The 13305-nt window shown below is 37.7% G+C and overlaps 1 protein-coding gene across 10 annotated transcripts in view; it reads left to right on the forward strand.

Annotated features, from left to right (window-relative positions):
* Window positions 1-9803, forward strand: part of LOC134848427 (uncharacterized) — a 47199-nt gene extending 37396 nt beyond the window's left edge. For 3 of the 10 annotated variants that reach the window (XM_063865865.1, XM_063865867.1, XM_063865873.1), the window contains exon 2: window positions 7505-9803. In XM_063865865.1, coding sequence (XP_063721935.1) covers window positions 7606-9075 — 1470 coding nt within the window. In that variant the 5' untranslated portion in view covers window positions 7505-7605 and the 3' untranslated portion in view covers window positions 9076-9803. Of the gene's footprint in view, window positions 1-7501 lie in introns of all 10 variants that reach the window. The other 7 variants (XM_063865866.1, XM_063865869.1, XM_063865874.1 and 4 more) reach the window with 4 other exon arrangements.
* Window positions 9804-13305: the final 3502 nt, after the last annotated feature.

Genomic DNA, 13305 nt, shown 5'->3' on the forward strand with positions numbered 1-13305 from the left:
ACCAAACCAGACCAAACCAAACCAGACCAAACCAAACCAGACCGAACCAATCCAGACCAAACCAATCCAGACCAAACCAAACCAAACCAATTCAAACCAGACCATACCAAATCAGACCAAACCAATCCAGACCAAACCAAACCAGACCAAACCAAACCAGACCAAAAATACCAAAACAGTTACCAAAACTGTTAGTCATAGAGCTTCCATTAATGGGAAAAGGTTATTTATAGAGATTTCATACAGATTTCTGTATGTATGGATTTGCATGACAAAAAATTTTCCATATATGAGAAACCAGACCAATCCAAACCAGACCAAACCGGAACAAACCAAACCAGATCAAACCAAACCAGACTAAGACAAAACAGGCTAAACCAAATCAGACCAAACCAAACTATACTAAACCAAACTAGACCAAACCAAACCAAACCAAACCAAACCAGACAAAACCAAATCAGACAAAATCAAACCAGATCAAACCAGACCAGACCAAACCAAACCAAACCAAACCAGACCAAACCAATCCAGACCAAACCAAACCAGACCAAACCAAACCAGACCAAACGAAATCAGTCAAAATCAAACCAGATCAAACCAGACCAGACCAAACGAAACCAAACCAGGCCAAACCAGACCAAACCAAACCAGACCAAAACGAATCAAACCAGACCAGACCAAACCAAACCAGACCAAACCAAACTGGACCAAACCGAACCAGACCAAACCAAATCAGACCAAGCCAAACCAGACAAAACCAAATCAGACAAAACCAAACCAGATCAAACCAGACCAGACCAAACCAAACCAAACCAGACCAAACCAATCCAGACCAAACCAAACAGGACCAAACCAAACCAGACCAAACCAAATCAGACAAAATCAAACCAGATCAAACCAGACCAGACCAAACCAAACCAAACCAAACCAGACCAAACCAATCCAGACCAAACCAAACCAGACCAAACCAAACCAGACCAAACCAAACCAGACCAAACCAAACCAGACCAAACCAAACTACACTAAACCAAACTAGACCAAACCAAACCAAACCAAACCAGACAAAACCAAATCAGACAAAATCAAACCAGATCAAACCAGACCAGACCAGACCAAACCAAACCAAACCAGACCAAACCAATCCAGACCAAACCAAACCAGACCAAACCAAACCAGACCAAACCAAATCAGACAAAATCAAACCAGATCAAACCAGACCAGACCAAACCAAACCAAACCAGACCAAACCAGACCAAACCAAACCAGACCAAAACAAATCAAACCAGACCAGACCAAACCAAACCAGACCAAACCAAACTGGACCAAACCGAACCAGACCAAACCAAATCAGACCAAGCCAAACCAGACAAAACCAAATCAGACAAAATCAAACCAGATCAAACCAGACCAGACCAAACCAAACCAAACCAGACCAAACCAATCCAGACCAAACCAAACCAGACCAAACCAAATCAGACCAAACCAAATCAGACAAAATCAAACCAGATCAAACCAGACCAGACCAAACCAAACCAAACCAGACCAAACCAATCCATACCAAACCAAACCAGACCAAACCAGACCAAACCAAATCAGACCAAACCAAACCAGACCGAACCAATCCAGACCAAACCAATCCAGACCAAACCAAACCAAACCAATTCAAACCAGACCATACCAAATCAGATCAAACCAATCCAGACCAAACCAAACCAGACCAAACCAAACCAGACCAAAAATACCAAAAATGTTACCAAAACTGTTAGTCATAGAATTTCCATTAATGGGAAAATGTTATTTATAGAGATTTCATACAAATTTTTGTATGTATGGATTTGCATGACAAAAAATTTCCCATATATGAGAAACCAGACTAAACCAAACCAGACCAAATTAAACCAGACCAAACCAAACCAGACCACACCAAACCATTCCAAAGTAAACCAGACCAAGCCAAACCAAATCAGACCAAACCAAACCAGACTAAACAAAACCAGACCAAACTGGACCAAACCGAACCAGATCAAACCAAACCAAACCAAAACAGACCAAACCAAACCAGACCAAGCCAAACCAGACCAATCCAAACCAGACCAATCCAAACCAGACCAAACCGGAGGAAACCAAACCAGACCAAACGAAACCAGACTAAAACAAAACAGGCCAAACCAAATCAGACCAAACCAAACCAGGCTAAACCAAACTAGACCAAACCGTACCAAACCAAACCAGAGAAAACCAAATCAGACCAAACCAAACCAGACCAAACCAAACCAGACCGAACCAATCTAGACCAAACCAATCCAGACCAAACCAAACCAAACCAAACCAGACCATACCAAATCAGACCAAACCAATCCAGACCAAACCAAACCAGACCAAACTAAACCAAACCAGACCAAACCAAATCAGACAAAATCAAACCAGATCAAACCAGACCAGACCAAACCAGACCAAACCAAACCAGACCAAAACAAATCAAACCAGGCCAGACCAAACCAAACCAGACCAAATCAAACTGGACCAAACCGAACCAGACCAAGCCAAACCAGAAAAAACCAAATCAGACAAAATCAAACCAGATCAAACCAGACCAGACCAAACCAAACCAAACCAGACCAAACCAATCCAGACCAAACCAAACCAGACCAAACCAAACCAGACCAAACCAAATCAGACAAAATCAAACCAGATCAAACCAGACCAGACCAAACCAAACCAAACCAGACCAAACCAATCCAGACCAAACCAAACCAGACCAAACCAAACCAGACCAAACCAAACCAGACCAAACCAAACCAGACCGAACCAATCCAGACCAAACCAATCCAGACCAAACCAAACCAAACCAATTCAAACCAGACCATACCAAATCAGACCAAACCAATCCAGACCAAACCAAACCAGACCAAACCAAACCAGACCAAAAATACCAAAAAAGTTACCAAAACTGTTAGTCATAGAATTTCCATTAATGGGAAAATGTTAGTTGTAGAGATTTCATACAAATTTCTGTATGTATGGATTTGCATGACAAAAAATTTTCCATATATGAGAAACCAGACCAATCCCAACCAGACCAAACCGGAACAAACCAAACCAGACCAAACCAAACCAAACCAGACCAAACCAATCCAGACCAAACCAAACCAGACCAAACCAAACCAGACCAAACCAAATCAGACAAAATCAAACCAGATCAAACCAGACCAGACCAAACCAAACCAAACCAGACCAAACCAATCCAGACCAAACCAATCCAGACCAAACCAAACCAGACCAAACCAAACCAGACCAAACCAAACCAGACCGAACCAATCCAGACCAAACCAATCCAGACCAAACCAAACCAAACCAATTCAAACCAGACCATACCAAATCAGACCAAACCAATCCAGACCAAACCAAACCAGACCAAACCAAACCAGACCAAAAATACCAAAAAAGTTTCCAAAACTGTTAGTCATAGAGCTTCCATTAATGGGAAAAGGTTATTTATAGAGATTTCATACAGATTTCTGTATGTATGGATTTGCATGACAAAAAATTTTCCATATATGAGAAACCAGACCAATCCAAACCAGACCAAACCGGAACAAACCAAACCAGATCAAACCAAACCAGACTAAGACAAAACAGGCTAAACCAAATCAGACCAAACCAAACTATACTAAACCAAACTAGACCAAACCAAACCAAACCAAACCAGACAAAACCAAATCAGACAAAATCAAACCAGATCAAACCAGACCAGACCAAACCAAACCAAACCAAACCAGACCAAACCAATCCAGACCAAACCAAACCAGACCAAACCAAACCAGATCAAACGAAATCAGACAAAATCAAACCAGATCAAACCAGACCAGACCAAACGAAACCAAACCAGGCCAAACCAGACCAAACCAAACCAGACCAAAACGAATCAAACCAGACCAGACCAAACCAAACCAGACCAAACCAAACTGGACCAAACCGAACCAGACCAAACCAAATCAGACCAAGCCAAACCAGACAAAACCAAATCAGACAAAACCAAACCAGATCAAACCAGACCAGACCAAACCAAACCAAACCAGACCAAATCAATCCAGACCAAACCAAACAGGACCAAACCAAACCAGACCAAACCAAATCAGACAAAATCAAACCAGATCAAACCAGACCAGACCAAACCAAACCAAACCAGACCAAACCAATCCAGACCAAACCAAACCAGACCAAACCAAACCAGACCAAACCAAACCAGACCAAACCAAACCAGACCGAACCAATCCAGACCAAACCAATCCAGACCAAACCAAACCAAACCAATTCAAACCAGACCATACCAAATCAGACCAAACCAATCCAGACCAAACCAAACCAGACCAAACCAAACCAGACCAAAAATACCAAAAAAAGTTTCCAAAACTGTTAGTCATAGAGCTTCCATTAATGGGAAAAGGTTATTTATAGAGATTTCATACAGATTTCTGTATGTATGGATTTGCATGACAAAAAATTTTCCATATATGAGAAACCAGACCAATCCAAACCAGACCAAACCGGAACAAACCAAACCAGATCAAACCAAACCAGACTAAGACAAAACAGGCTAAACCAAATCAGACCAAACCAAACTATACTAAACCAAACTAGACCAAACCAAACCAAACCAAACCAGACAAAACCAAATCAGACAAAATCAAACCAGATCAAACCAGACCAGACCAAACCAAACCAAACCAAACCAGACCAAACCAATCCAGACCAAACCAAACCAGACCAAACCAAACCAGATCAAACGAAATCAGACAAAATCAAACCAGATCAAACCAGACCAGACCAAACGAAACCAAACCAGGCCAAACCAGACCAAACCAAACCAGACCAAAACGAATCAAACCAGACCAGACCAAACCAAACCAGACAAAACCAAACTGGACCAAACCGAACCAGACCAAACCAAATCAGACCAAGCCAAACCAGACAAAACCAAATCAGACAAAACCAAACCAGATCAAACCAGACCAGACCAAACCAAACCAAACCAGACCAAATCAATCCAGACCAAACCAAACAGGACCAAACCAAACCAGACCAAACCAAATCAGACAAAATCAAACCAGATCAAACCAGACCAGACCAAACCAAACCAAACCAGACCAAACCAATCCAGACCAAACCAAACCAGACCAAACCAAACCAGACCAAACCAAACCAGACCAAACCAAACCAGACCAAACCAAACTACACTAAACCAAACTAGACCAAACCAAACCAAACCAAACCAGACAAAACCAAATCAGACAAAATCAAACCAGATCAAACCAGACCAGACCAGACCAAACCAAACCAAACCAGACCAAACCAATCCAGACCAAACCAAACCAGACCAAACCAAACCAGACCAAACCAAATCAGACAAAATCAAACCAGATCAAACCAGACCAGACCAAACCAAACCAAACCAAACCAAACCAGACCAAACCAGACCAAACCAAACCAGACCAAAACAAATCAAACCAGACCAGACCAAACCAAACCAGACCAAACCAAACTGGACCAAACCGAACCAGACCAAACCAAATCAGACCAAGCCAAACCAGACAAAACCAAATCAGACAAAATCAAACCAGATCAAACCAGACCAGACCAAACCAAACCAAACCAGACCAAACCAATCCAGACCAAGCCAAACCAGACCAAACCAAATCAGACCAAACCAAATCAGACAAAATCAAACCAGATCAAACCAGACCAGACCAAACCAAACCAAACCAGACCAAACCAATCCAGACCAAACCAAACCAGACCAAACCAAACCAGACCAAACCAAACCAGACCAAACCAAACCAGACCGAACCAATCCAGACCAAACCAATCCAGACCAAACCAAACCAAACCAATTCAAACCAGACCATACCAAATCAGACCAAACCAATCCAGACCAAACCAAACCAGACCAAACCAAACCAGACCAAAAATACCAAAAATGTTACCAAAACTGTTAGTCATAGAATTTCCATTAATGGGAAAATGTTATTTATAGAGATTTCATACAAATTTTTGTATGTATGGATTTGCATGACAAAAAATTTCCCATATATGAGAAACCAGACTAAACCAAACCAGACCAAATTAAACCAGACCAAACCAAACCAGACCACACCAAACCATTCCAAAGCAAACCAGACCAAGCCAAACCAAACCAGACCAAACCAAACCAGACTAAACAAAACCAGACCAAACTGGACCAAACCGAACCAGATCAAACCAAACCAATCCAAACCAGACCAATCCAAACCAGACCAAACCGGAGGAAACCAAACCAGACCAAACGAAACCAGACTAAAACAAAACAGGCCAAACCAAACCAGACCAGGCTAAACCAAACTAGACCAAACCGTACCAAACCAAACCAGAGAAAACCAAATCAGACCAAACCAAACCAGACCAAGCCAAACCAGACCAATCCAAACCAGACCAATCCAAACCAGACCAAACCAAACCAAACCAAACCAGACCATACCAAATCAGACCAAACCAATCCAGACCAAACCAAACCAGACCAAACCAAACCAGACCAAAAATACCAAAAGTGTTACCAAAACTGTTAGTCATACAATTTCCATTTATGGGAAAATGTTATTTATAGAGATTTCATACACATTTCTGTTCGTATGGAATTGCATGAGAAGAAGTTTCCCTATATATGAGAATTGTATGATAAGCATTTTTCGTCGACCCGGGTACATCACTTTCAGTGGTCGGAACAATTTTTTTTTGAAGTTTCATGTTTCCTGCAAGATTAGGTGAAAGCACTCGCACAGCTACCTTTTTATTGTTAATTTTTGAGCTCAAAATCTGAATTATACTGACCATTTTCTTCATTTATTACATATATTTTGCCCAAAAACTTGTTTATTTTGATTATTTTTATGATATTATTGCATATTTTTGTTACCGAATCTGGTTTATATTGATGATTTTCTTGAGTTTGTGTCGTTTAGCTTGAGTTCAACATTTGTTTTGGGTCTTCAATCAGCATGCTACTAAAAGTAAAAAAACCAATTTTTTGAACAATATAATCAACTTTTTAGACAATATAATCGATTTTTTTGGGTCCTTAGAAAATGCATTACAATCGATTATAATCGATTTATACAGATTCTATACAGATTCTGTACAGATTTGATACCTCAAAAAAATCCATTTTCTAGACTATAAAATCGATTTTTTTCTGAACTGTATAAAATCCCTATATTATCCATTTTATTGTCTAATTGGGTTACATACAATCAATTTTTAACTAGTAGAAAATCTGTATAAAAATCGATTATAATCGATTGCAATATTATTTTTGGCAATGCAGGCTATTTGAAATTCCCTATCTCATTTTTTCGGTTAACCATTCTATTTTGGATCAAGATGAAAAATTTACGCCGCAGCCAATTTTCAATGAAAAAGGAACATTGGAGCATTTTCAAAATTTGTGATGAGACGTCAGGTTTGGAAGTAGCTATTCATTTATTTGATAATTGATTTTTTGAGTAAAAGTTGGCAGCAAGTCAAGCATTTGAATTACTTTTTACTCTAACCTCCATAACCATTCTTTCATTAATGGCAGAAGCAGCAGCAAAAACGGGGAGAAAACGTGACCCTATTTGGACGGAGTTCAAAAGACTACCGGGCAATAAAGCCAAATGCCGCCACTGCGAACAGCCTGAAATAATTTCAGGCGTAGCGCACCGAATGAGATTCCATTACTTGAAGTATCATCAACAAAGGAAAAAGCACTCGATCAAAAATCATTCATTAACAAAAACTTCGTCAGAACATTCAGATGTTTCAAAATTAGCCAAAAGTGAGAAAAAAACAATCAATCAGGCTATTGAGAAGTTTTTTATTGACTGCAAAATCCCTGCCGATAAAGCAAAGCACGAGAGTTTCATAAATATGACCAAAGCATTGCATCCCAGTTATAAAATTCCAGATGGTTTTGAAGAAAGTCTGAATTATCAAGAAATGCTGAAATCAATAATCCATTACAACGGTAGCGACTTTGTCACATCTTCAATCGAAATTGAGTACAATTGCCAGCACCTGCCGGAAAAATTTACTATAAAGCCTTTATCGCGCTGGACATTCGCGCAAGGAAACCTTAATCTCACTGTGGAAACGCCTTGCCAAGTTCGAGGTAAGACTAATTTTCAGGTCATTTTCGATGCCTGTTTAGAGAACAAAATTTTCACACAAACAACTGAAGACGCGCCTTTAACAGGAGTTCTAACGAAACAGTTAGATCGTCCCCCACAATTGCACAAGCAGACGCTACCTCTTCCTCCAGTTTACGAGTACTGTTGCCAACAGGAGGTAATGAATCAGATACATGTCGAATTGCAAAAGAGTGATCTCTTTCGAAGCATCCAACATCATGCAGGCAACAATTTTCTGCAGTTTTCAATCGATGAACAAGTTAATTTTGTCAATGAAAATTTCTCCGGAATCGATAGAGATCTGACTGGACCGTTCGCAATAAACTGCGGTAGAGCTAAGAATCTTCTAGATAGTCTCACTTCTTCAATATCTTTAATGAAACATGATGGCCTGGGTTGCAGCACACATGCATGGAAGCGTTTGCTCTCCGAATACGATGAAAACCTCAAAACTGAGGATCGAGAGTGGCTTGAGTTAGCTCAAAGACTATACGAGAAACACGCGCCTGTATTTGCACTAGTTGCTTATGCTGTAGACCCGGAGTATTTAGGAGAAAAACTGACGGAACTAGAAAGGGAATATGCGGCCAACTGGGTGCAAGAGTTCTACCCTGAATGCTTCTCCGATTATCAAAAATTTACCGGTCTCAGCATCGATCATTTGAACAGTCTACGTAAAGTTTTTGATGAAAAGAATCTGGAATTTTGGAAAGGGCTTCTTGAATTTGGAATAATAAATGCGCCATTTGCAGCTATGGGGAAAATCTTGACAAATCTCGTCTGCTCTACATATGTAGATGTGTCAATCAAACCCGAAGACTTTGGCCCGGCTAGTGACATAAGTGACATATCGGACAATGACGAGAACAGTTAGACGGCTTTTCCACTGATCTAAGCCTTTATCGTCAATTTTACTACAAACGTGCCTATACCATTTAGAGTAAATTATACTTTTAGTTCCAGAGTTCAACTTTAAAAATCAAAAAAAATACTTGGTTTTGATCCAATTATTCGCAACTTGCCACAACAGGGGTTTGAAAGTTCATGTAAACTTGTTCCCAAATTCAATAGATTTATAGTTAGCTCTCTAGAACTGATACGAGTTCTTTGTTCACTAGTTAATTAACACATGCTCAAGATAATATTGGCCACTGTTTTAGTTTTGTTTTCTTTTTTGAATAACTAAAAATGTTATAATTATCCATTTTAAAAAAGTGCTTTTTTTCATAATCTAGTTTCTAAATGTAGTTTCATGAGCACTATCATTACTTACATTACATAAAGTTTGGATAATTCTGTCGATTGTTTTATTTCATGGCCGAAGTTGTATCACCTTCTCTGTTTCCACCACAAATGCTTTTTCTGATCTCTTAAAATTCCACCCACTCGATATAGAGAGATCAGTCGATGACTCATGTCGAATTATCCTCAGGGCGGTTTCATTCTGAATCACACGTCCACATGAGAAGCATTTTGCGCTGTTGAGACGATTTGGAATTGCTTTGCAGAAAAAACACTCGTGTGGTGGGTCAGTCAGATAATTCGAAGTGATGTAATTTATGTTTTCCTGGCCTCTGGCCATTGTAAAATTGTTTCGAAAGAGCGAATTTTTATTATAATATCAGGCAATAAACATAGTTTTCAATTGTTTTAAACTAATTTTTACTGACCAAATATCGAATAGATAGATAGATCGAGTAGAAAATAAAGGTATCATGTTGCTTGAATTTGGCATCGGTTCAATGCTAAAAACGTCAAAAAGGTTTTTAAAACGTCTAAAACTTTCAAAAAGTAAAAAATGTCCATCTAAAACTTTCAAAAAGTCAAAAACGTCTAAAACTTTTGAGAAGTCACAGCACCTCCATATACCATCAACTTCACCATATACCATCATAAATGAAAATACCATCATATCAGTATACCACCATATACCATCAATAAATGAAAAATGTTTAGTGAACACTTAGGTTAACTCGTGACAAAGCAGTTCGAAGCGCATTTTACAACATCATATAATTTACCGAATACTAAATCTGGCGAATATATTAGGCACTGCATGGCAAAATCCTCAGCAAGAGAGAAAACGTTCACTTCCAAATGGTTCAAATAACAAAAAGAATCCCGCAAAGCGACCTGAAATACAGAGATCAGCTCAAGATCAAACAAGGAGCTCCAAAAACTCAATAGTGCAATCGATTCCAAGCCACGCCGAGGTTCAGCCTAATAATTCAAACGTGCAAAATGGAACCTGATCTAAACTAAATTTTATTATATGATATAAATTAGATATTTTATCACTATAAAATATTTAATTTTAACCAATCATGATCCATCTAACTAACAACCCACTTATTTGTAAGTGCTGAAATTACTTGTAGTTTCAGCACCAGAGAGATTTGAATTTAACTTAGAAATTAGTTACCTCTCCAAGAGAACTTCAGCGATCGCAATCAGCCAGTATACTCTAGATCTATTGAGCCTAGCAGAGACTAGTTAAACACCCTGGGACTAGTAGATATAAGAGTAAGATTAGGATCGGTATTAAACTAAGAAATTGCACGAATCTATCCGGCCGAAAATAAGATAGCGTGACGAGCAGACGATGTACCCTATCCGAAATTACTCTATGAGTTACAGACAAAGCATCTAACTCATCTGGTGCGACCATACGTCTCGAATAAGACATTTAAAACAAAATAGCTTAGAATTAACAAAATAGATAAGAAATTAGACAAAACATTTTCAAAATGTTACATGACAATAATTTAATTGAAATTTCTCTACTACTTAATAGATCAGAACCGCTATTCCGTACAATACGAGAATTACCCGGTATTGGAAAAAGACCTCGGACAAGAGACTATCTACGACTACATAGAAACTTACCATAAAGTTTTATGATCGTACGGCAGAAGCCAACACAAACTTTTATTTTTAGAATTTTACTAGCAATGAATTTAGATTTTCAATTGCAAACATGAAGTCCTTGAAGGAAATCTTCAAGGATTATTTCAGGCGCTAAATCAAATTTACTATTGTACAATAACGATTCATAAAAACAACTCAAATCGTTTCCCTCAATTCTGCAGTTGATTCAAAAAGATATCTGAAAAATATATTTATTGAAAATAAAAAAAAAAATTAGTAAAATGATCATAAATTATTAGTAAACATAAATCATCTTGTCATCTCTAGCTTCATCACTTTAACATAACAGCAATCATAAATTTACTAATACCATAAAAAAACTGAACCTTTTTACCAATTAAACTTAGATTATTTAAAAAAGGCTTATCCTAAATTTTATCCCTATTTCATTTAAATTATTCAACCTTTAATCTGATCATCAAGGTTTTCTTTGGATCTTAATTAAATATTTAACTTAACCAAAACTGTATAAATTAAATTTTATATCCTGATCATCAAGGCTTATCCTTGGATCAAATAGAACAATTTTGTTTTTCAGTCAGTCTAACCATTCTAATTAGGCTAAACAGTGAAGAACTTCGGCTATTCATCCTTCACTTGACGCCTCCTCTTATTTGACCCAGGATAAATCTTAATCTATAAGTAAGTTTAAAATAGTATCTAACGAACTACGTGCGTTCTAATTATACCTGAACCTTGTGGATTGATTTACTATTCTCCAACCCTTGAACACAATCATTACCCCTAAGTAAGATTAGGTAAGTTAACAGCTTAACTTAGATTAGCCACGAGAAAGTAACAATCATTCTCCGGAATCGATATATACTTTTCTCTCCAACCCTGAATAAAAGACCCAAGTTAGGCTAACCAAAAAATTGTAAGGACTAACAGTCTAGGACATAAAAATCACTAATAACTTCATGCATCCTTCATCCTAAACCTTATGTCACTGAAAAACCTAGGAAGTAAACAAACAATCGTACTACACAATTGTGAAATAAACAATCAAAAATACGATCTTGTAATTACCCCACACACACAAACAATTGGATACATCCGAAAAAAAACGACAAACAATAAAAAGAAAAATTATAAGTAAACAAAGACAGATTACCCGAAAAATATTTTCAAAGCGAAGAAACGCAGTTTAGGAATCAGAAGCCAGCAATTTAGACGCACTATATAAAGTAAAAGACTCCGTAAATAAAAACTATCCAACCAATGATCAAATATATTTTTCCGATTCAGAAGCCACATCACACTCATCAAAACAAAGCAAAAGACGAATAAAAAAGATATACAAACATAAACCAGTACATCTATACAATTGGAATCAACCAATCAGACCTATTGAACATTACGTACTAACAGTCATAAAACGAAAAAATGAGCCATACTCAAAGTGATGAAAGTCCAGACGAAAACTCTGTTTTTCCATTTATTATCACCACACTTACTGATGATAGAGGACAAACACAATTTTGCAAAAATTTACTCGGAATTTATTTGAACGAGGAATCAGACCATGCAAAGCAGAATTTTCAGAAATAAAAATCAAAAGACAAATTGTAGAACACTATTTAAAAGAAATATGTCACCTAACACAGCAATATGGAATCTACACCATAGAAATCAGTACACCAAGAACAATTCATGGTAAATGTGTTATCCAAACAGACCACATTGATTTAGAATTTTCAAAAGTATTCACAGAATACATCAAAAACATACAATACCAAAACTCACAGAGAGCAAATTCAATATTCACTAACGAAGTTCTTGCTCTAATATATAGTTATCTATCTATTTCAGAAAGAACAGAAGCACAATGTACGTCACCAGTTCAAACATCAAGACATACAAAAGTAAGGAAAAAAAATTGCTGCATTCTCAGCATTTTTAAATAAAATCCGTGAAAATTTGACTAGTAATGACTTCTCACAAAACGCTAAACATGATTTGCAAAAAATTTTTGCTTGGTTTATAATTGATTATTTCACACATAATATCGGTTTAATTGCACAAGCAAGAAAAACCTTTAGACCTCAAAGTACCAATGACGAAACTGTCATTGCAGAACAATCAGATTACGTTTGGGTCCCAGAATGGTCTCACCCACTATTCAAAAATATCCCAGCAGCCATCTCAAGTCAAGCAATTAGTACAATATCTATTC

This window comes from Symsagittifera roscoffensis, chromosome 6, assembly GCF_963678635.1.
Source record: "Symsagittifera roscoffensis chromosome 6, txSymRosc1.1, whole genome shotgun sequence".
Taxonomy (NCBI): Eukaryota; Metazoa; Xenacoelomorpha; order Acoela; family Convolutidae; genus Symsagittifera; species Symsagittifera roscoffensis.